The following is a 22,021-nucleotide window of genomic DNA, read 5'->3' as shown; positions in this document are numbered from 1 at the left end:
GTTCTCTTTTAAACCCTGTTATAGTCATAGCCTTCACAACCTCCTCAGGCAAGGAGTTCCACAAGTTGACTGTGCGCTGTGTGAAGAAGAACTTCCTTTTATTTGTTTTAAACCTGCTGCCCATTAATTTTGTTTGGTGGCCCCTAGTTCTTATATTATGGGAACAAATAAATAACCTTTCCGTATTCACTTTCTCCACATCACTCATGATTTTATATACCTCTATCATATCCTCCGTCTCCTCTTTTCCAAGCTGAAAAAGTCCTAGCCTCTTTAATCTCTCCTCATATGGGACCCGTTCCAAACCCCTAATCATTTTAGTTGCCCCTCTCTGAACCTTTTCTAATGCCAGTATATCTTTTTTGAGATGAGGAGACCGCATCTGTACGCAGTATTCAAGATGTGGGCATACCATGGATTTATATAAAGGCAATAAGATATTCTCCGTCTTATTCTCTATCCCCTTTTTAATGATTCCTAATATCCTATTTGCTTTTTTGACCGCCGCTGCACATTGCATGGACGTCTTCAGAGAACTATCCATGATGACTCCAAGATCTTTTTCCTGATTAGTTGTAGCTAAATTAGCCTCCATCATATTATATATATAGTTGGGGTTATTTTTCCCAATGTGCATTACTTTACATTTATCCACATTAAATTTCATTTGCCATTTTGTTGCCCAATCACTTAGTTTTGTGAGATCTTTTTGAAGTTCTTCACAGTCTGTTTTGGTCTTAACTATCTTGAGCAGTTTAGTATCGTCTGCAAACTTTGCCACCTCACTTTTTACCCCTTTCTCCAGATCATTTATGAATAAGTTGAATAGGTCTGGTCCTAGGACTGATCCTTGGGGAACACCATTAGTTACTCCTCTCCATTCTGAAAATTTACCATTTATTCCTACCCTTTACCACCTGTATTTTAATCAGTTCTCAATCCATGAAAGGATCTTCCCTCTTATCACACGACAACTTAATTTACGCAAGAGCCTTTGGTGAGGGACTTTGTCAAAGGATTTCTGGAAATCTAAGTACACTATGTCCACTGGATCCCCCTTGTCCACGTTTGTTGACCCATTCAGAGAACTCTAACAGATTAGCAAGACATGATTTCCCTTTACAGAAACCATGTTGACTTTTGCCCAATAATTTATGTTCTTCTAGGTGTCTGACAATTTTATTCTTTACGATTGTTTCAACTAATTTGCCCGGTACTGATGTTAGACTTATGGGTCTGTAATTAGCGGGATCACCTCTAGAGCCCTTTTTAAATATTGGCGTTACATTAGCTATCTTCCAGTCATTGGGTACCGAAGCCGATTTAAATGACAGGTTACAAACCATATAGTTAGTAGTTCCGCAATTTCACATTTGAGTTCTTTCAGAACTCTTGGGTGAATGCCATCTGGTCCCGGTGACTTGTTACTGTTAAGTTTATCAATTAATTCCAAAACCTCCTCTAGTGACACTTCAATCTGACAATTCCTCAGATTTGTCACCTACAAAAGCCGGCTCAGGTTTGGGAATCTCCCTAACATCCTCAGCCGTGAAGACTGAAGCAAAAAATTCATTTAGTTTCTCCGCAATGACTTTATCGTCTTTCAGTGCTCTTTTTGTATCTCAATCGTCCAGGGACCCCACTGGTTGTTTAGCAGGCTTCCTGCTTCTGATGTACTTAAAAAACATTTTGTTATTACCTTTTGAGTTTTTGGCTAGCTGTTCTTCAAACTCCTTTTTGGCTTTTCTTATTACATTTTTACACTTAATTTGGCAGTGTTTATGCTCCTTTCTATTTACCTCAGTAGGATTTGACGTCCACTTTTTAAAATATCCCTTTTTATCTCCCACTGCTTCTTTTACATCGTTGTTAAGCCACGGTGGCTCTTTTTTAGTTCTTTTACTGTGTTTTTTAATTTGGGGTGAGATTCAGAACTGCAGCTCTTACAAATGGGGTATTGTATTCAGAGCAAAAAGATGTTGACTTATCTTCTGTGACAGAGCTTGACCCTGGGACATGATGAATGCCCATAAATTCCCATTGCTGTCAGTCCTTCTTGACTTTAATCAGCACTATACAAGATCAGACTTACCATAAGACATTAGAAGTATAAGAATCACTGAGATACCTTCAATTACATTTTCTGAAATCCAAATCTAAGCTGGTATGTTGGTTAGAGGACAGGCACTTTTAGAGAAAAAAGTGTATCCATAATGTTCCTCTAACATGTGTCTAAGGCCATCTCTACCTCCACTAACTGGATCATGAAATTCTTAGCCCTCTGAGCAACAGAACCTATCATTATGAAGGCCCCTCTGTTGCTACTATTAATAATCTATATCAATGTTTGCTTACACTGATTTCAGCAAGAGATGCCATAGCCCATGCTACAGTAGATCGGAGTCCTGCAGTTTGGATATACTCTCTGGTCGCCAGTGGAAGTCTGCAAACAACAAGAGGTAGATACCAAACTAAAACACTCCATATAAGAAGTGAATACAAAAGAATTTCTCTGTAAAAATGCAAATTGTCATACATAAAAATCATCATATAGTCAATTACGGGAACTCAATAGAAAAGGATAACTCTGTGAGGGACAGGGAGTGTGACTTGTCGCTCAGCACTTTTGAAAATCAGGTCACTGATTTAGGTGCCAAACTATGGCCTTATGAACCTAGCTTTAGGCTGCTCTTTTGGAAATTCAGGCCAAGATTTCAAGTCAACTCTAGACAGATTGTAAATTATCAAGATGTAAAATAGCCCAAAGGATACAAATTAAGAAAAATATTTTATACACAGTAGCTGCCAGGACTCATTTATAAAATGAGACAATTAATATTCATACTATAGGACTGCTATTTGAGAATTTGGTGATAAAAATATTTACCTGAAGACAGGAATCCCCACCACCGAGTAAATATCATTTAGATGTACAAAGAGCTGAAAGGGGGAAAAAATAACATTAAGAAGAAAACCTGTATCTTCTAAGTTAATGTGATGGTAGTTTTGCTAATTTAAACTAGACATATAAGATGCTATTTATTTGACCTTTATAATTAGGATTTGGGGTTTTAGATCAATCAATAAAAACCTATAGTATCAAAAATTATCTTATGTTTTGAAATAAAGAACACAATAGGAAACCCAAATTTACAATTTACAATTTTTAAAAGAATTTGTAACATTTAAACAAGTCGTAAAGACATTCTACATTAGTTAAGAGTTCATCACTAGGCATTCATATCTTTAAGGGACCAATTTTTTAATATAGTTCAAGGAATATGCTTAGACACTAAAACTTCCTCCCAACTTCGCCAGCAGGTTTTTCAGGACTTGGATTCCTCCAAAACAAAGCACTACTGCTTAGGGCTGGGATTTTCAAAGCACTGAAGTGACTTAAGAGGCCCCTTGCCTTTTAATGGGACTTGTGCTCCTAAGCCACTTCGGTATTTTTGAAAGTACCATCCCTACAACTGCACATAGCGAATATGTGGTTCCTTGACTATGTACATATACAGGTATGCATAATGCATTTCTAAGGTTGGCAATGGAAGCCTCTGCCCCAGAAAGCGTACCTGACCAGTTAGGTCATTGCACTATGAAATGCAATCTGACAACCATTTAGACATAAGCCCTCTTAGTGATAGCCTTACCTAGGGAACTGCTGAAAAAGCAGAGTTGGGTGGCCTAAGGTCTTCAGTCTGCTCCAAGCAGAACCCTAATGACCTTTTTCATATCAAGCTTGTGGAGAAGAACTTCACTGGGATGGGCATATGGGTGTGGAAAAATGGCAGCAAGGGCAATAAGCTCATTAAAGGTTGATGTCAATCACTCCCTTGGCAAGGATCTTTGGGAGAGTTTACAGCAATAACTTGTAAAATCTAGTATGAATGTGGGTCAGTCATGAGAGCCTGAAGCATATTCACTTTATGAGACAATCCACTGCCACCAGGAAATTAACCTTCCACATAAGAAAGCTGAACTCACAAGTACAAAGTGCCTCAAAAAGAGGCTGCCGGGACCAAATAAATATCCCTTTATGGAGGGGGCTCTTTTGGGGGGACAGAGTGGAAATAAAATGTGTCAAGACCTGCATGAACTTAATGATAAGGGATGCAGAGACGATGGTCTACTTTCAAATAGTTCATGGCAGGCTGAAACAGCTGTCAAATGCACCTGGATTAAAATCAGACTTTAATACCGTCTCAGACAGACAAAGGCAAGTCAAGCCATTTGCACACATCATTTACAGTGAGTTTCACTGCACTATAGAGCAACCCTTTCTACTTAGAGCTGGAAGTCTTACTGATAGATTCTTCTAGAAAAGCCAGGATGTTTGGGAAACCTAGCTGAAAACATCATGCCTGCAGAGTGTCATCCTTTCAGGAACCAGATCAACAGAGACAGAGATTTGGGTAGGGATGTGAACAGACTCCTAGTCCAATGGGACTGCCCGCCACTTTTGTGAGCAGGGTTGAAGACTTAGCCCTGTACTGGCTCAGATAGAGTATCAGGATGACTGAACCTTCACCCCTTCTGGGTTTGGTCAGAACCTTTGCTACCACAAGTACTTGTTCATAGGTATACGGGAGCCCCCTTCCCCAGTGCTCAGGGCCACGAGAAGACTACTGGTACTTTTTTGTTCACATCAGTAGCAAAGAGTGAGGGGAATTCTACACAGTCTTACAACAAGAACACTGGAGGGAGAATCCTATGCTGGTATATTTAAAGAATGAAAAATGTTCTATAGTGAAGCAAGAAGGTTCAATGACCAGCTGGCTTAGTGGTCAGATAGTGGCCTTTCAGTTTCTGCCATCCTGTTCATTCCAGAGGGGGCCCTGTCTGTTTAAATAAATTAAATTAACGGAGATATCCTATCTCCTAGAACTGGAAGGGACCTTGAAAGGTCATTGAGTCCAGCCCCCTGCCTTCACTAGCAGGACCAAGTACTGATTTTGCCCCAGATCCCTAAGTGGCCCCCTCAAGGATTGAACTCACAACCCTGGGTTTAGCAGGCCAATGCTCAAACCACTGAGCTATCCCTGTATGCCTCAATCACCCCCACATGCTCTGATTGCTCCCCACAGGTTGTGTCACTACCGGGGGGGGGGGGGGGAGAAGAGTGCCAAGATAGCGGAACCAGGCCCCCAACTCACTCCACCGGGTCCTGACCCAGGGGTTTACCAAAGTGTCCAGTCCAGTTATTGAGATACCCCAAATTATGTTTTCCACTTGGTCACTTCCTACCAGTCTGGAGCCTCAGTTTGGCGCACAGTCGCAGGCTTAGCAGACTCTCCTTGGTCTGTTAGTATCCTGTTCAGTCACTCTTTTTTAGGGCTTCCAAATCCCAAAGAGGTGGGGAGTGTGGGGGAGGGGGGGGGATTTGGTCCCTGCTGCTAGAGCAACCCACACCAAGCTGTTGTCTTCTTGGCACAGCTCAGCATCAGCCTTGCTTCCTGAAGCCGTGTGCTGCTTATTCCCCTCAGCCCCTTCCTGGCTACCAGTGTCCTTTTAAACTGTTCCTCCACTGGGAACATACCCTGCACCTGTTGAGGGGGGGAGGCCTCCCTAGTCCAATATTGCTCTACTCCCAGCCCTAGTTCAGAGTGGGGCCTATAGACACTATCTCACACACACACACACACACACACACACACACACACACACACTATAAACAGTGAAAAAAGTCATATCAAATCAGCACTTGACAGTGTCATTTTAAAACTAGTGAATAATTCAGTAAACAAACCACTTCATTACCTCTAGATCAGGGTTTCTCAAATCTGCTTTCCACCCAAGCTGTTTTATAAGAGTTATTCCAAGTATTCTTCCCACCTCCTGAAAGGGGAAAAAAAAGCCACCCCAAAAAACAAAATATCACTGAAAGCCACTGAGATGAAAAGGAATCTGAGTTACAAATGACAAAAACAAAGTTATGTTAGAGTTTAAAGAATTCACAAGCAAGGCAAGACTATATAGTGTAATATGACACTAGCAGCCCTCAATCTGGACATATACAAAGAGGCCAAACAAAACATCTGTCCTAATACCACAATTGAAATTTAACAATTTGATTACTAAGTATTAGTGCAGAACTACTTACTTCTAAACTGGCAATTAGTTTGCTTTCTTCAGCATCTTATAAGGTATTCTGCTCTGAAACATAGCTATAAAATGGTCATTGGGGAGCAGAATTCTTCCCCAACCTGCCAGCCCTGTAAACTCCACCTACACTGTGAGACAAGCTAATTCTTTTCCTTCATCATCAAGAGATTCTGCAGGCCAAATCAGACTCCTGCAAAGGGAACACTTACAGTTCATTCTGATTTTAGAGTTTGCAGATTTCAAGAAATACTTCTTTTATTTAAAATGTGCAAGGAATTTAAGTCCGTCCACTGTAGAGTTAGCTATGCAACCCCCACAGGACTTTCAATGTTTGCACAGTTGCACATCATCAGTATAACTGTTCAAACTGCAGTCAGTTACAAGAATTCTGAGAGGACTGCTCCATCAGCAGCAGCCATATAATGCATAGGTTGGCTATACAAGCCTGTCTTCTTCTCAGGAGTGAAGTCACTGATTCCCGCTTGCTCAGCTGCTATAGGACCAGGTGACTGGAATTAAGTGAATGACCTGGGATAACACACTGAACATCATGAGCAGGTTCTTCCTTAGCTAACTGATGACTGCTCTCAGATAGGGAAGAAACTGACAAGTTTCAGCTGAGATTCATGAACAAGTGTGCCACAAGGCCAAAAATTCCTTTCCCATCCCACATTTATATAATTGGGAAGAACCATCTTAACACTGATGAACAGCCCCACACACTGCAGTCTGAGGCAGTAGGACCACCAGCATTCCAAGACCTCAGAGATTGGAAAAGTCCCCGCTATCAACAGCCAGACTTCTTAGTTTAATTGCTTATAGGCCAGCTGGACTTGTTTGGGGCCACATTACCACTGTAGGAACTCCCAAAGAAAACTCATTTGATCTGAGAAGCTCTTAACACCTGGTGTTCAGCAGACCTTTAGATAGATTATCCTAGTGTATAGCCACTATCCACAAATTTCTGGAAAGTTTTGAATGAGTAGAGCCTGAAAAATGTAAAACACTGCATAAAATTGAGCACATTTCTAAGTGTTTGCGGGACAGGGGCCTTACAGTTTACTGTGCACTAACTTCAATGGAAAAACCTCTCAGAGAACCAAAACTTCTGCCCATCTTCAAGTAAAATAAATGGAACCTGAGTCACAGATATGTTGCTTTTTTGCATCCCATATGCACAAATGTATTACTTCATAAATATAATGCATCCTTGATAAAAGCTATTCATTTGAAAAGTTATTTTGCCCTAAAAATACCCTGAAATGGGCAATAATACATGTATTTCTATTCAAGGTTCTCTAACACGAACCATGAATAGTCATGCTTTTATAAAGTAATTTCGAAACTATTACTGATCCGTTTACTAACCGAATACACAGAGTTACTAGGTATCTCAGCTCACCTTTAAAATCTACAATTAATTCTATCCTTCAGGAATTTTGATTTGTCATACCTGTGAAGTAAATACTTTTGCAATTGCTCCACTACAGCGACAAGAAACTCTGAAACTGAAGCTGTGGTTATTGCTTTCAACTGATTTCTCTATTCTACTTTCAGATGTCTCTTCTAGAAAAGTTTTGCTTTCAGTCAACAAGTCCATGTCGTTGTTTGTTTCTAGTACCACACTTTTCTTTTGCTCTTCCATGTGGCATTCATCAGAAACTGTCTCTAATATTTGTTCTCTCTTCTGGTTTTTATTTCTGATACTTATCTCTTCTTCGGATTTTCTTTTTAGGGATTTTGGATTTTCTTTAGAGAGGTTTCCTTGTTCGACCTTATTTCCATGAAGATGTTTCCAAACGGAAATAATATCCAGCCAACATCTGGGGTCCTCAATTACAAGTTTTTGAATTTCATTAAATACTTTTCCTAAAAGAGATCTGAGCTTAGTTTATTCTGTGTTAACATTTTAATACACACAATTTATTTTTACTAATCAACATTAAAGTATATGTTTGGGAACATTAAACACTTATTTCCTAGGACTGTTAAAAGAAATAACAATGCCTTACAAAAAGTCTAATCCATTCATTTTCATGGATAAAGAAATTTTACTTTTACTCAGGGTTATTACATATTCACACATGACAAAATCAGCACAGTAAGTAGGGCCAGGATCATTATAGTTTCCACCCAAATTTTCTACAACAATATTTCTTAAAACATTTCATACAAAAGCAGTTTAAGACAACAGGTGTTAAAGAGAACAATTAACTCTGTAAATTTGTGAATTTGTTAACTCCTGAGGCACCAGTGATTGTAAATATTGCAATTCTGATCTGATTTGGTTGTGGGTGGTGTTAAATCAATCATATCCTGCTTTGTCCTGGCCTTGCCCATAGCTCTCCCCTCTGCTCAGATACTCAGAGAGCTCTGCATGGCAATGGGCCAAATTCTGGAGCTAGCTCATGGCTGGGAAGCCAGCATGGTTTAATAGTTAATCACAGTCCCAGTGTGCTAAAATGACTTGGGTTCTTAATCCCTATTCTACCAATTACTAGTTTTTTGCCTTTGGATAAATCAACTTAATCCCTCTAAAAAAACAGGAGTACTTGTGGCACCTTAGAGACTAACAAATTTATTAGAGCATAAGCTTATAGCCCACGAAAGCTTATGCTCTAATAAATTTGTTAGTCTCTAAGGTGCCACAAGTACTCCTGTTATTTTTGCGGATACAGACTAACACGGCTGCTACTCTGAAACCTGTCTTAATCCCTCTGTCACTTAGTTGCCCCATTGTAAAATAAGGATAATGCTTATTCAGCTTATAAGGCACTTAGAAATGCTGTTCAACTTTGAAAAGTGGCCAAAAGTCAGATCCGTTTCCCCATTTGGATTCAGACACATACTAGTATCCGCTAACTTTTTTTTTAAAGTTACGTTTTACTCTTGCTAACACTGCAGAGCCTACACATCTTCAGAAGAAGGAACTGGAGTCTATTCCTTCTTGTGCACTATCAACAGAACTATTAACTAAATTCTTACAGCAAAGCCAAATTATGACCATATTTAAGCAACAGCAACACCAGAGTCTCCGCAGGTGTAAGGAAACAGCAGTTAGTCCATAAAACCTTTATTACAGGCAATTAGAATAAGAAGGAAAGAACCCAACTGTAAAGATATAAACATGTGATTAACTTTAAATACATGAGTAGTCCCATTGACTTCACTAGAGTAAAATATTGAGAAATTGAACCTTGGGGAATAAAATTAGTACAAGTATTATGATCTTCAGTTTTCCTCAGTACACAGATAAAAGTAAGTTAGGTACTTCTATTTATTTTTTGAACTTTAGGTCCATGGATAAATTTGATCCTCCATGAAAAGTTTTAGAATATTTTTCAAGTTCCTAATTAGATTAAAATAAAAATAGCGATGATAGAATTTGATCTTCGCAGATACTTATAACATTTGAAACTTCATACACAAATAATCCATCTCAGTTTATATACCTAAATCCACTCAACCTCCAAGAAAATTATCCCCCCCACTCATTATACATAATGCTCCAGATTTACACCATGATATATGAAAACAGAATTTGGCAGAATTCAACAAAATCTGTTTCATTCAGTACATATCCCTGACTCATCAGCTGTTCCCTGTCTAACTTGAGCACCCAATGAGGCAGGGGCCCTGTGGAAAAAAAAACTAAGCAGCCATGCAACTAAAGAGTATCACAGAATCAGAGAACTGGAAGGGACCTTGAGAGGTCATCTAGTCCAGTCCCCCGCATTCAAGGCTGGACTAAGTATTATCTAGACCATCCCTGACAGGTGTTTGTCCAACCTGCTCTTAAAAATCCCCAACGATGGAGATTCCACAACTTCCCTAGGCAATTTATTCCAGTGCTTAACCACTCTGACAGTTAGGAAGTTTTTCCTGAAGTCCAACCTAAACCGCCCTTGCTGCAATTTAAGCCCATTGCTTCTTGTCCTATCCTCAGAGGTTAAGAACAACAATTTTTCACCCTCCTCTTTGTAACAACCTTTTATGTACTTGAAAACTGTTATGTCCTCTCTCAGGATAGTAATGCATAAATCTAAAAATGGGCACTGTTGTTGAGGGTGTACATTAATAGATACCATGGAACAGGGCAGAACTTCTTCAGAGCTCTGGTGGATTCCAACCTCCAACTTTAAAAACTTTGCACTGAAATTACACAAATACGTATGTGCAGTGCCAGCAGAACATTAGGAGTTGGAATGAAACATTAGTTTCTTTAAAGAGAGTGCATAAACATGTCTTATTTTTTAAACCACTTTTAACTCTGCCAAATCAAAATGGATTTTCCCCTTGACCACTCACAGGAACATTTGTGACCTAGGGACTATTCTAAACCACAAAGCTGTTAGAGCTATTAAAAAAGGCACAAAAATAGTTTATAAACATTACAAATGTATTTCCTCCCCATTCTCTCTATTAAAACAACTGAACTGCTTTTGCGCAATCCTTCCAAAAGTTCACTTGAGTGGAGAGATGACCTGAAAAATATCAGCCCGAAAGGCATATTTTTAAAAAAGTTTTAAGCAATCAAATGAGCCCTCAAGAGGAAAAAAGTCTTTGAAAAACCCCAAGTGTATTTGTTGCTAAGGCCTACACTTACAAAAAGAGGAATCCTGTTATGTGTTCTGATTTTTTGTTTACATTAACAGTCACCTTTCAGAGTAGAAAGGTACTTGAATGTCCTTGGACAAAAAAGATTATAAGTCTTATTATTGCTTAATTAAAACTATGGCATTTGAAAACAATTATGGAATTCTTTTCCAAATCAGATTTCAACTTCTACTTTGAGTTCATAATATTTTGTGTGTAGAAAGAAGAGAAAGAGTCATAAACAGTACCTTTATTTCTAGAGAGAGAAATTGGTGCATGTTTTTTCAGCAGCAAAAATAATCGTTCTCCAGACTTCAGCTTCTTCAATTTACTCAACTCAGAATTGGTGGTAAAGAAAACTTTTCCTGAAACATACTCCACCTAACAAAAAGAAGAAGTCTAAAAAATAGTCTCTAGATTTGGTTTAGGCCCACCAAAAGAAACTTACCATGCGGTTGCACACCCTCACATTAAGTGCTCTTGCGCCTTTGATTCCATCCAACCACAGTAAGCAGGGGTATACAATGAAGAGCACCACTATATTAATATATTGAGTTCAATATAGTTTAGTATATGGATTTTTCAGATCACACCTTAACAACTCAATCTGTTAGATACCTGAGGACATTAAAATCCATGAGGCACTTTGTAAGAACTGGGGGTTTTCCCCAGTGTCATTGCACATTTTTCCTCTGTTCAGCATACTGTTTACCAGCTGACTGCTGCCCTTCACTTAAGGGGTTTCTGCAGTTCCCATCACATTGGGGGTAATGTATAAGATACTTTGGGACAAACAGGTGAGCTATAAATGCAAGATATTATTACAGTATACCTCTTTGGCTCTAGAATGGCTGCTTTATTTGGATATCGCCAAGAAAACAGATTAGGCTAATGATGACTACTGCTTAATTGGGAAAGTATTATCTTAAATTTAGCTAATGCCCAATAGTTAAATGATGATAAACTACACTTTGAAATAGATGTGAAATTTTAAACTCTGATCTGTAACATACAAGTTGTCAAATGAAGATTAAGGAGAAGATTTTCCTGAAGACTGGGATGACCAATAAGTGTAGCTAGGTTCCAGTAGCACCTGGTACAAATATGCAAAAACCACCTTGAAGAACCTTTGCAACTGTTAGTCAGGCATGAAGAGGTAGGAATAACAAGTGTTTTTAAATCAAATTAGGCTACTTGAGTTTGCTAACATGACTTGAAATGCTACTTAGCACCTAGTATAGACATAATTTAATACTTTTACAATCATGTTTGGTGGTCCTATTGTAACCTGGGTTACATAACAGCTAACTCAAGTTACACAAATGGAATCAGAAAAGCACCATGAGTAGCCATAACAAAAGGATGGCTGTTTTTAATTTGTGAACAGAGCATATCAAGAAACAGAGACATGCCCCCCTCCCACCCTACATCAGAAGTGCACGTTAAATGAAGTGTCCCTAGCCTCTGTTTGCCAGAAGCTGGGAATGGGTGACAGGGGGTGGATCCCTTGATGTTTCCCTGTTCTGTTCATTCCCTCTGAAGCACCTGGCATTGGCCACTGTCAGAAGACAGGATAATGGGCTAGATGGACCTTTGGTCTGACCCAGTATGGCCGTTATGTTCTTATGTTATGCATGAACAAAACTGTGGAGAAATAGATCTGAGCAACAAGATACCTCAGTCTCACTACACCACCTTTAACTCACCCAAGTCAAACTCACATCCTATGTCCAGGGCTGTAGGGTCTGTTTCTCCCTCAGGAGTCCCACCCACTCACCAGTCACCTAGAATTTGGCTAGACATGGGCAAGAGATATTTCCAAACAGAGTGAGCCAACAGGTACACACACAATTTGTATTTTAATATATATTAGATGACAGAGTGAAGCCACCATCTACACTAGGGTTTAAAAAACATGTTGGCTAACAGTAAATGAACATGTTTCAAAACTATGTATTTTATCCTGGCGTGCACAGGACTCAAACCTCCCTGGGAGGTTGGAGCAGGTGAGACCTAAAGGACAAACTCAGCAAAAGGCTCTCCCAAGCCTCCTATTCCATCAGAGCCCAACCCTCTTATCCCTCCCAACAGCCCCCACCTCCTTAAACCCCCATGCAGCCCCCTCGGTCCCCGACCCCCACTCCATCAGACCCCCCCCCTCCTCCTCCTCCTCATCAGGCCCACATCCCCGGACTCCCCCACATCCCAGCCTCACCCCTCAAGCCCCATACACCCAGACTTCCGCCCCTCATCCCGCGGGCCAGACCCTGCCCAGGCCCCTCCCAGCGCGGGCCGGGCCGGGCCGGGCGAAGCGAGGCCCCTCACCTGCGTGGCGCCCAGCCGGGCCCGTACCTCCCGAAGCAGGAAGGGCTCCAGGCCCCGGCCGGCCGTGCAGAAATAGCGGATAGAGGGCCCAGCACAACCCGAGGCCTCCGCCATGCCGTCCGCTCCGCGACTGGGCCTGTCCCGCCCCTCGGGCCGCCCCATCACCCGCCCCCGGCCCCGCCTCTCAGTCCGTCCCCCCAGTTCCCCCGCCCCTCGCAGCCGCTTTTGGGGCCGCCCCCACACTCCAGCCACGCCCCACAGTCCGTCCCCCCCATTCCCTCACCCCCGCCTCTCAGGCCACCCTTACTGCCGCCCCCACAATTCCCTCACCCCGCCTCTCCTCGTCGCCTCTCAGGCCGCCCCGTGCCCCTCATTCTCCCCATCCCAACACCAGCACCGCCCCCTCAGTCTCTCCAACTGCCCCTGACCCATTCCCCCAACCCCTCAACCACCCTTCAAGCCATCTTGTCAAAATCACCCTGCCCCCTTCTCACCCTGAGACCCCCCCATCACAGTACCTCTCCCCATCACTCTGAGCCCCCTGCACTGAGACCAACCCACCCACACTGCCTGAGGCCCTTCTCCCCATACTGTCTCCTCTGCCTGACACCTCACCCCACTGACCTAGAGTCCCTTTAGGGTTGCCACCCATGCCTACTGTATCTGTACATCCCAGAGTTTAAAGGGAATGCTCCCTGTCAAGACTGAACCCAGTAGGGAAGCTTGGTTGTCCCCATCTTGCTCCAAGGCCTTGGAAATGTGAATAAAATGTATTGTTCTGTACTAAAAAGTGATTTTTCACTGTGAGGACTCCATTAATTTCAAGAGCATACAGTAGGCTTATTTGGCCTTGTATCAATAAGTGACCTGGTGACATCCACTGCCCATACCTTTCAACCTTCAGGCAGAGAAAGCCAGAGAATGACATTAGAAATCTATAGCACAAACTCTTAAATTCTAAAACAGTGTGACCCACATGCATTTGCAGTAACCAGCACACTCAGAGAGGCCAATGCCTGCATGGGCCAGGGGGAACTTGTGTGTCTGACTCCTGCTTATCTCCTGCGAGGAAAATCCCCTCAGATCAGGGTTGGGACACCCTGTGTTTGTGGGCAGCTTGCTGTGCTCTGTAAATAAATGAGAACTTCCTTCAGGGGTTGCAACCAGCCACCTTCTTTTGCCAGCTCTAACTCTACACAGGTTTGTTTAAGAGGACATTTTAGTTATATCCAAATTAATTAATTCAATGATTTGATGAACTGTGTGTGACAGTTACTAAATATTCCTAATTTCCCCCCCACAAAGTTCCCCCAACTCTCTTCTCTTCAGAGATCTTCCCGCTAACACTGCCTCTTTCATCTAGCTCTTTTACCAAAAACTGCCCTGCCTCCTGGACCCCCTGCATTGCTCCCCTCCCCTTCCTCAAGAACTCCCACCCCAGACAGTCTCCCTCCCTGCTCCACACTGTCCTCAACTTGCTTGCAGGCTTTATCCCAACAGTGTCTCCCCTGCCTGAGGTTTATCTATTTTTGTCTGTTTAGTGAAACAATATGCAGTAATATAACAATCAAATCTCTCTATTTAACCAGAGTGTTACCATATTACAGAGTGAGCCCTGTTACACCAAATGCTCACAAAGCTACATACACAACAGAAACCCCCATCACCTACACTGTCCCAACATACCTGGGTTTCTGCCCTTGCAATTCCACCCTCCACATGGATTCAGACCCCCTATTCCCATATTGTCCTGCTCCCCTGCTTGAGGTCCCTTTCTCCACACTCCTCTCCCCCCAGCACCATACACACACTGGAGGCCCCATGACAACTCACTTGGAAAACCTCCCCTTGCACAGGCCCCTGTGCCTTAGACCCCACTTCCACATTACCTCTCTGCACTGTTCCCCCAACCTAAAAACTCTTTTGCTTTACACTGCCTCCTCACCGGAGACCTTTTCCCCAAAACTGCAAGCCCCAGCTCCTCCCTGCCCAAAAGCCTTAAACTCCAGAGCTGCCCACACTACAATATCCCATTCCACTGTACAGTCTCCTGACCGGAGTCTCCCTCGCTGCATTACCCACCAACCTGAGGCCTTTCTCCTCTCCTGCCTAAGGTCTCACTCCCAATAATTTTGCCTGTTTCATCAGCTCCTCTCTCCAGGCATGATGCTGGGTGTGGAGTTCATCCTCCCATTCTCCTAGATCAGCTGGTTGTGAGTTCAAACTGCAGTAATTTTATTTTTATTTTCCAGGGTGGTGGAAGGATTGTATATACCAGGGATCGGCAACCTTCGGCCCACGGCCGCCAGGGAAGCGGCACGGGCCAAGGGATGTTCTGGCCACAGCTTCTTGCAGCCCCCATTGGCCTGGAATGGCGAACCGCAGCTAGTGGGAGCTGTGATCGGCTGAACCTAAGAACGCGGCAGGTAAACAAACCGACCCGGCCTGCCAGGGGGCCTACCCTGAAGGGCCGCGTGCCGAAGGTTGCCGATCCCTCCATCACTCAGAAGGCTGGGAATGGGAAAAAGGAGTTGTGTTCAATTCAGATTATTTAACTGCTCCATTTAGCAAACAGAAACAGACTCTTTTAGCCACTTAAATAGATCTTGTGTTTTAAAAAAAAATATTTATTTAGGAAGCTTTAACAGGTTTACAAATCATTGCTATGTAAATATCAGAAAAAACTATCCAACAATTTGTAATATTTATTTACAAATCACCCCCCAATATTCTCTAATGACTGGAGATGTCCACCATATATGCATGTAAAAAGCAACAGAGGGTCCTGTGGCACCTTTAAGACTAACAGAAGTATTGGGAGCATAAGCTTTCGTGGGTAAGAACCTCACTTCTTCAGATGCAAGTAATGGAAATTTCCAGAGGCAGGTATAAATCAGTGTGGAGATAACGAGGTTAGTTCAATCAGGGAGGGTGAGGTGCTCTGCTAGCAGTTGAGGTGTGAACACCAAGGGAGGAGAAACTGCTTCTGTAGTTGGATAGCCATTCACAGTCTTTGTTTAATCCTGATCTGATGGTGTCAAATTTGCAAATGAACTGGACCTCAGCAGTTCCTACCTGCCACATGGGGCCACAACAGGGGTACCCCTAACTCACCCAGCAATATCGTCAATTTATCCAGCTACACACTCAACCCAGCAGAAGAGTCTGTCCTATCTCGGGGACTCTCTTTTTGCCCCAGCAGCCCCACGAACATGATACAGTTCTGCGGTGATCTGGAAGCCTACTTTCGCTGCCTCCGACTCAAAGAATACTTTCAAGATAACACTGAACAGCGCACTGATACACAGATACCCTCCCACCAACAACACAGGAAGAAGAACTCCACATGGACTCCTCCTGAGGGTCGAAATGACAGTCTGGACCTATACATAGAATGCTTCCGCCGACGTGCACAGGCAGAAATTGTGGAAAAACAACATCGTTTGCCTCATAACCTAAGTCGTGCAGAACGCAATGCCATCCACAGCCTCAGAAACCACCCTGACATTATCATCAAAGAGGCTGATAAAGGAGGTGCTGTTGTCATCATGAACAGGTCTGACTACCAGAAGGAGGCTGCCAGACAACTCTCCAATACCAAATTCTACAGGCCACTTTCCTCAGATCCCACCGAGGAATACACTAAGAAACTGTACCATCTACTCAGGACACTCCCTACACTAACACAGGAACAAATCAACATACCCTTAGAGCCCCGACCAGGGTTATTCTATCTACTACCCAAGATCCACAAACCTGGAAATCCTGGACGCCCCATCATCTCGGGCATTGGCACTCTCACTGAAGGACTGTCTGGATATGTGGACTCCCTACTCAGACCCTACGCCACCAGCACTCCCAGCTATCTCCGTGACACCACTGATTTCCTGAGAAAACTACAATGCATTGGTGACCTCCCAGAAAACACCATCCTAGCCACCATGGATGTAGAGGCTCTCTACACAAACATCCCACACACAGATGGAATACAAGCTGTCAGGAACAGTATCCCTGATGATGACACAGCACAGCTTGTTGCTGAGCTCTGTGACTTTATCCTCACGCACAATTATTTCAAATTTAGTGACAATATATACCTCCAGACCAGTAGCACCGCTATGGGCACCCGCATGGCCCCACAATATGCCAACATTTTTATGGCTGACCTGGAACAACGCTTCCTCAGCTCTCGTCCACTCACACCCCTTCTCTACCTACGCTACATTGATGACATCTTCATCATCTGGACCCATGGGAAGGAGACCCTGGAAGAATTCCACCATGATTTCAACAGCTTCCACCCCACCATCAACCTCAGCCTGGACCAATCTACACGGGAAGTCCACTTCCTAGACACCACAGTACAAATAAGCGATGGCCACGTTAACACCACGCTATACCGAAAACCCACCGACCGCTACGCCTACCTTCATGCCTCCAGCTTCCACCCCGGACACACCACACGATCCATCGTCTACAGCCAAGCGCTGAGGTACAACCGCATCTGCTCCAACCCCTCAGACAGAGACCAACACCTACAAGATCTTCACCAAGCATTCTCAAAATTACAATACCCACACAAGGAAATAGAGAAACAAATCAACAGAGTCAGACGTGTACCCAGAAGCCTCCTGCTACAAGACAGGCCCAAAAAAGAAACCAACAGAACTCCACTGGCCATCACCTACAGTCCTCAGCTTAAACCTCTCCAACGCATCATCAGTGATCTACAACCCATCCTGGACAATGATCCCTCACTTTCACAGACCTTGGGAGGCAGGCCAGTCCTCGCCCACAGACAACCCGCCAACCTTAAGCATATTCTCACCAGCAACCATGCACCGCACCATAACAACTCTAACTCAGGAACCAACCCATGCAACAAACCTCGATGCCAACTCTGCCCACATATCTACACCAGCAACACCATCACAGGACCTAACCAGATCAGCTACAACATCACCGGCTCATTCACCTGCATGTCCACCAATGTTATATATGCCATCATGTGCCAGCAATGCCCCTCTGCTATGTACATTGGCCAAACTGGACAGTCACTACGCAAGAGGATAAATGGACACAAGTCAGATATCAGGAATGGCAATATACAAAAACCTGTAGGAGAACACTTCAACCTCCCTGGCCACACAATAGCAGATGTAAAGGTAGCCATCTTACAGCAAAAACACTTTGAGAAACTGCTGAGCAAAATTTTCTTTTGTCGTGCTACAGACTGAGGTTGCTGGTCCTCTTTTCCAGGTCAAAATCCATTCATCTGGTGTAATTTGTCTATTCAGATCTTTTCCCACCATGTCATATATAGCTTTCCTAACGAAGAAATGTCTATCTGCAAAGATTGATATAAATCAGTTATAATTTTTTGTTTCCTTATTGACCATAAGCCATCTCTTCTATTAAGGATGGCTTTCTATACACAACTTCTCTAGAAAGTTGAGACCAGTGCTTAGTGCTATTATTAGACTGTGTGTCAGTCACCTAATCTGGAGGAAAAAGAATTGTGCTCTTTGATAGCTCAACTGGTAGTGTCAAAGGCTGGAGAATAATTAAAAAGGCATGTTTAATCAATCATTCAATTCTGCTTTAAAGCAGCAATCTCATCCATATCTTTATGGGAAAAAATGACTGTCTTATGACAACTTGTAAATCCTTGGTAGAACATGATGGCAAATGCATAAAATGGCACATGCTAAGGAAAACACAGAAAAAAAGGCTCTAGGGTATGCTTAGGCTTGGTCTACACTTTAAATTTACACTGGCATAGCCCTGTCAATCAGGGATGTGAAAAAAGCCCAGGACTCTGACCAGCATAGCTATGCCAACAAAACCCCAGTGTAGACACAATTGTGCTGACAGAAGAGTGCGTAACCAGTGGAACAACTTACCAAAGGCCAGGGCCGGCTCCAGGCACCAGCTTGCCAAGCAGGTGCTTGGGGCGGCCACTCCGGAGAGGGGCGGCACGTCCAGCTATTCGGCGGCAATTCGGCGGACGGTCCCTCACTCCCGCTCGGAGCGAAGGACCTCCCGCCGAATTGCCGCCACAGATCACAATTGCGGCGTTTTTTTTTTTTTTTTTTTTGGTGCCGCTTGGGGCGGCAAAAACCCTGGAGCCGGCCCTGCCAAAGGCTGTGCTGGATTCTCCAACACTGACGATTTTTAAATCAAGAACAGAATTATCAGACACGTAGATGAACATGATTTGTTGTGGAAGAGTCAACATGATTTTTGTAAAGGGAAATCATGCCTCACCAATCTACTAGAATTTTTTGAAGGGGTCAACAAGCAAGGGTGATCCAGTAGATACAGTATACTTAGACTTTCAGAAAGCCTTTGACAAAGTCCATCACCAAAGGCTCTTAAGCAAAGTAAGCGATCACTGGATAAGAGGGAAGGTCTTCTCCTGGATCAGTAACTGGTTAAAAGATAGGAAACAAGGGGTAGGAATAAATGGTCAGTTTTCAGAATGGAGAGAGGTAAATAGTGGTGTCCTCTGGGGTCTGTACTGGGACCAGTCCTATTCAACATATTCATATATTCATAAGTGATCTGGAAAAAGGGTTGAACAGTAAGGTGGAAAAATTTGCAGATGATACAAAACTACTCAAGATAGTTAAGTCTAAGGCTGACTGTGAAGAGTTACAAAGGGATCTCACAAAAACTGGGTGACTGGGCAACAAAATGGCAAATGAAATTCAATGTTGATAAATGCAAAGTAAGGCACATGGGAAGACATAATCCCAACTTTACATATAAAATTATGGGGTCTAAATTAGCTGTTATCACTCAAGAAAGATCTTGGAGTCACTGTGGATAGTTCTCTGAAAACATCCACTCAGTGTGCAGCAGCAGTCAAAAAAACTAACAGAATGTTGGGATTCATTAGGAAAGAGAAAGATAATAAAATAGAAAATATATTGCCTCTATATAAATCCATGGTATGCCCACATCCGGAATACTGCATGCCGATCTGGTCGCCCCATCTAAAAAAAAATATAGTGGAATTGGAAAAGGTGCAGAAAGGGCAACAAAAATGATTAGGGGTTTCCAGAGCAATGTTTGAGCATGATAAGTCACCATTCTTTTGCATGTGAGCAGACGGTACCAAGGAATGTCAATGAACCCTCTCAATCTCTATCGGAATAAGTACAGATTGTGAAATTGAGAATTGTTCATTTGATTGTCCCTTTGATGTTTCTAAGGTGCTATTAATAATAGAATCCATTCTATTTTAAGATGGTGGTGTCCCTTTATGGGAAACCTATGTGTGCTTTACACCACTGTTTGTCACCAGTATATTTTGCCCATTGTGTCCAATCCAGAGACCTGAGGCCTATTCCCAGCTCTGTCACTGACCTTGTAATTGGGGTGCCCATCCTACAGTCCATGGGCCGTAAATGGCCCCACCAGAGCATTTCAGAAGACCCGTGGCCTGCTTCAACATAATATACTACTGGTCAATCCATTAGCATTTTGTCATCATGTTTATATAATTTTAGTTTAGTTATGTGTTCTTTCCCCCTTTTTATATAATTCTGATATGTTTTATGCACTGATTTCTTTGTTTATTTTTAAATAGACAGTAGTGTACATAGAAACAACCTATCTAAATACGAAACAGAATCTGTTTGGCCAACACAAGGTTGTGCTCAGATTTATGTGGCCCTCCTGTGTAAGCAGGTTGGGCATCATGGATGATTGTGGTAAATGCAGGGTTTAACTGTTATTGTGATATTAGAACAAATAATGTTAGAGAAAAGGTATTGTTTTGTATCAAAAGGATATTATTTTTCACTCTGATCATAGTAAATAGAGCTCCCATAATTTGGGATCATTAATAACATTTGTGTGGCATAATTAAACCTTCCAAATACAACTTTGCTAGCAAAGAAGATCTGTTATCAACCTCTCACCTATGTTAAAATGGTACTAGTAGGAGAAACACATACACAAACCTCAAAATGGTTGAACCAGGAGAGGGCAGTGTCAGCATTAGAATGGTAAATTATGAGTCTGTTTTAAAATTAAAGGTCTGCTGGCTGAGTAAGCTTATGAGAAAAAATATATTGAAATATTATTATGCTCAGTAGTTCCATATCAGAACATCGGTTTATATTTATTTAGAATAATCCAAGATCACCGGCAGTGTAGTGTCCAAATAAAGATTCTTCTGAATTCTGTACATTGTTAGTGCATATACTGTGTGCTCAAAGAAGTAATAAGAGAAGGGGTGTGTGTGTGTGCGCGCGCACACACATTTCAGTTAGCCAGCAAAACATGTTTATATTCTCTCCGACCTTTTCATTTTAATGAGTCCTAAACTTCCTCTTTCTTATTTGCATGAACCTGAACTGCAAAGATTTTGGAGGTCTCCAGAGTTTATCCTGTAGTCAGAATTATTTTCACTTCCCTGCAAACTCAAATTAATCATCTGAACCTTCAGCAGACCCTAAACAAACAAAAATACTGCATCTTCAGTCCAAATCCCTTAGATACACAGGGAAAGCACAGGGTGTGTCTTTCAGAGAAGACCTTAAAATATTTAGAATGATTTTCAGAGATAAGCATACACATCATCATCTACATCACTACATCACCTGTTCTTCCTCAAATACAGAACAGAAATATTTACTGGACATTTCTGCCTTTTCTGCATTATTGTAGATAATTCTACCATTTCTATCTAGTAATGGACCAATATCTTTGTTAGGATTCTTTTTATTTCTAATATTGTCATAACTATAAAGGGTAACAACCCTCCTGTATACAATACTATAAAATCCCTTCTGGCCAGAGGCACCAAAATCCTTTTACCTGTAAAGGGGTAAGAAACTCAGGTAACCTGGCTGACACCTGACCCAAGGACCAATAAGGGGACAAAATACTTTCAAATATTGGGGGGGTGGGGAGGCTTTTGTTTGTGCTCTTTGTTTTGGTGGCATTCACGCTTGGGACTAAGAGGGACCAGACATCAATCCAT

At 42.3% G+C, this 22,021-nt stretch overlaps 1 protein-coding gene across 3 annotated transcripts; it reads right to left on the bottom strand.

Annotated features, from left to right (window-relative positions):
* Nucleotides 1-1,873: 1,873 nt before the first annotated feature.
* On the bottom strand, nt 1,874-13,161 carry THUMPD2 (THUMP domain containing 2). Of its 3 annotated transcripts, none has more exons than XM_026661331.2 (6): nt 13,027-13,161; nt 10,950-11,082; nt 7,559-7,974; nt 5,761-5,838; nt 2,888-2,940; nt 1,874-2,443 (listed from the first exon to the last, which is right to left on the bottom strand). In XM_026661331.2, exons 1-6 carry the CDS (start codon nt 13,138-13,140, stop codon nt 2,341-2,343), a joined length of 897 nt encoding a protein of 298 aa, XP_026517116.1. In that variant the 5' UTR covers nt 13,141-13,161; the 3' UTR covers nt 1,874-2,340. The 3 variants fall into 3 exon arrangements, with proteins under 3 accessions (XP_026517116.1, XP_026517117.1, XP_026517118.1); XM_026661332.2 differs by having other exon boundaries at nt 13,054-13,161; XM_026661333.2 differs by lacking the exon at nt 2,888-2,940.
* Between the last annotated feature and the right edge of the window lie 8,860 nt (nt 13,162-22,021).

Source organism: Terrapene carolina, unplaced genomic scaffold (genome assembly GCF_002925995.2).
Source record: "Terrapene carolina triunguis isolate 2854851 unplaced genomic scaffold, T_m_triunguis-2.0 Scaffold1011, whole genome shotgun sequence".
In the NCBI taxonomy this organism is placed as follows: domain Eukaryota; kingdom Metazoa; phylum Chordata; order Testudines; family Emydidae; genus Terrapene; species Terrapene triunguis.
The sequence above is the reverse complement of the archived record's forward strand: the minus strand, read 5'-3'. Positions and strand labels throughout refer to the sequence as shown.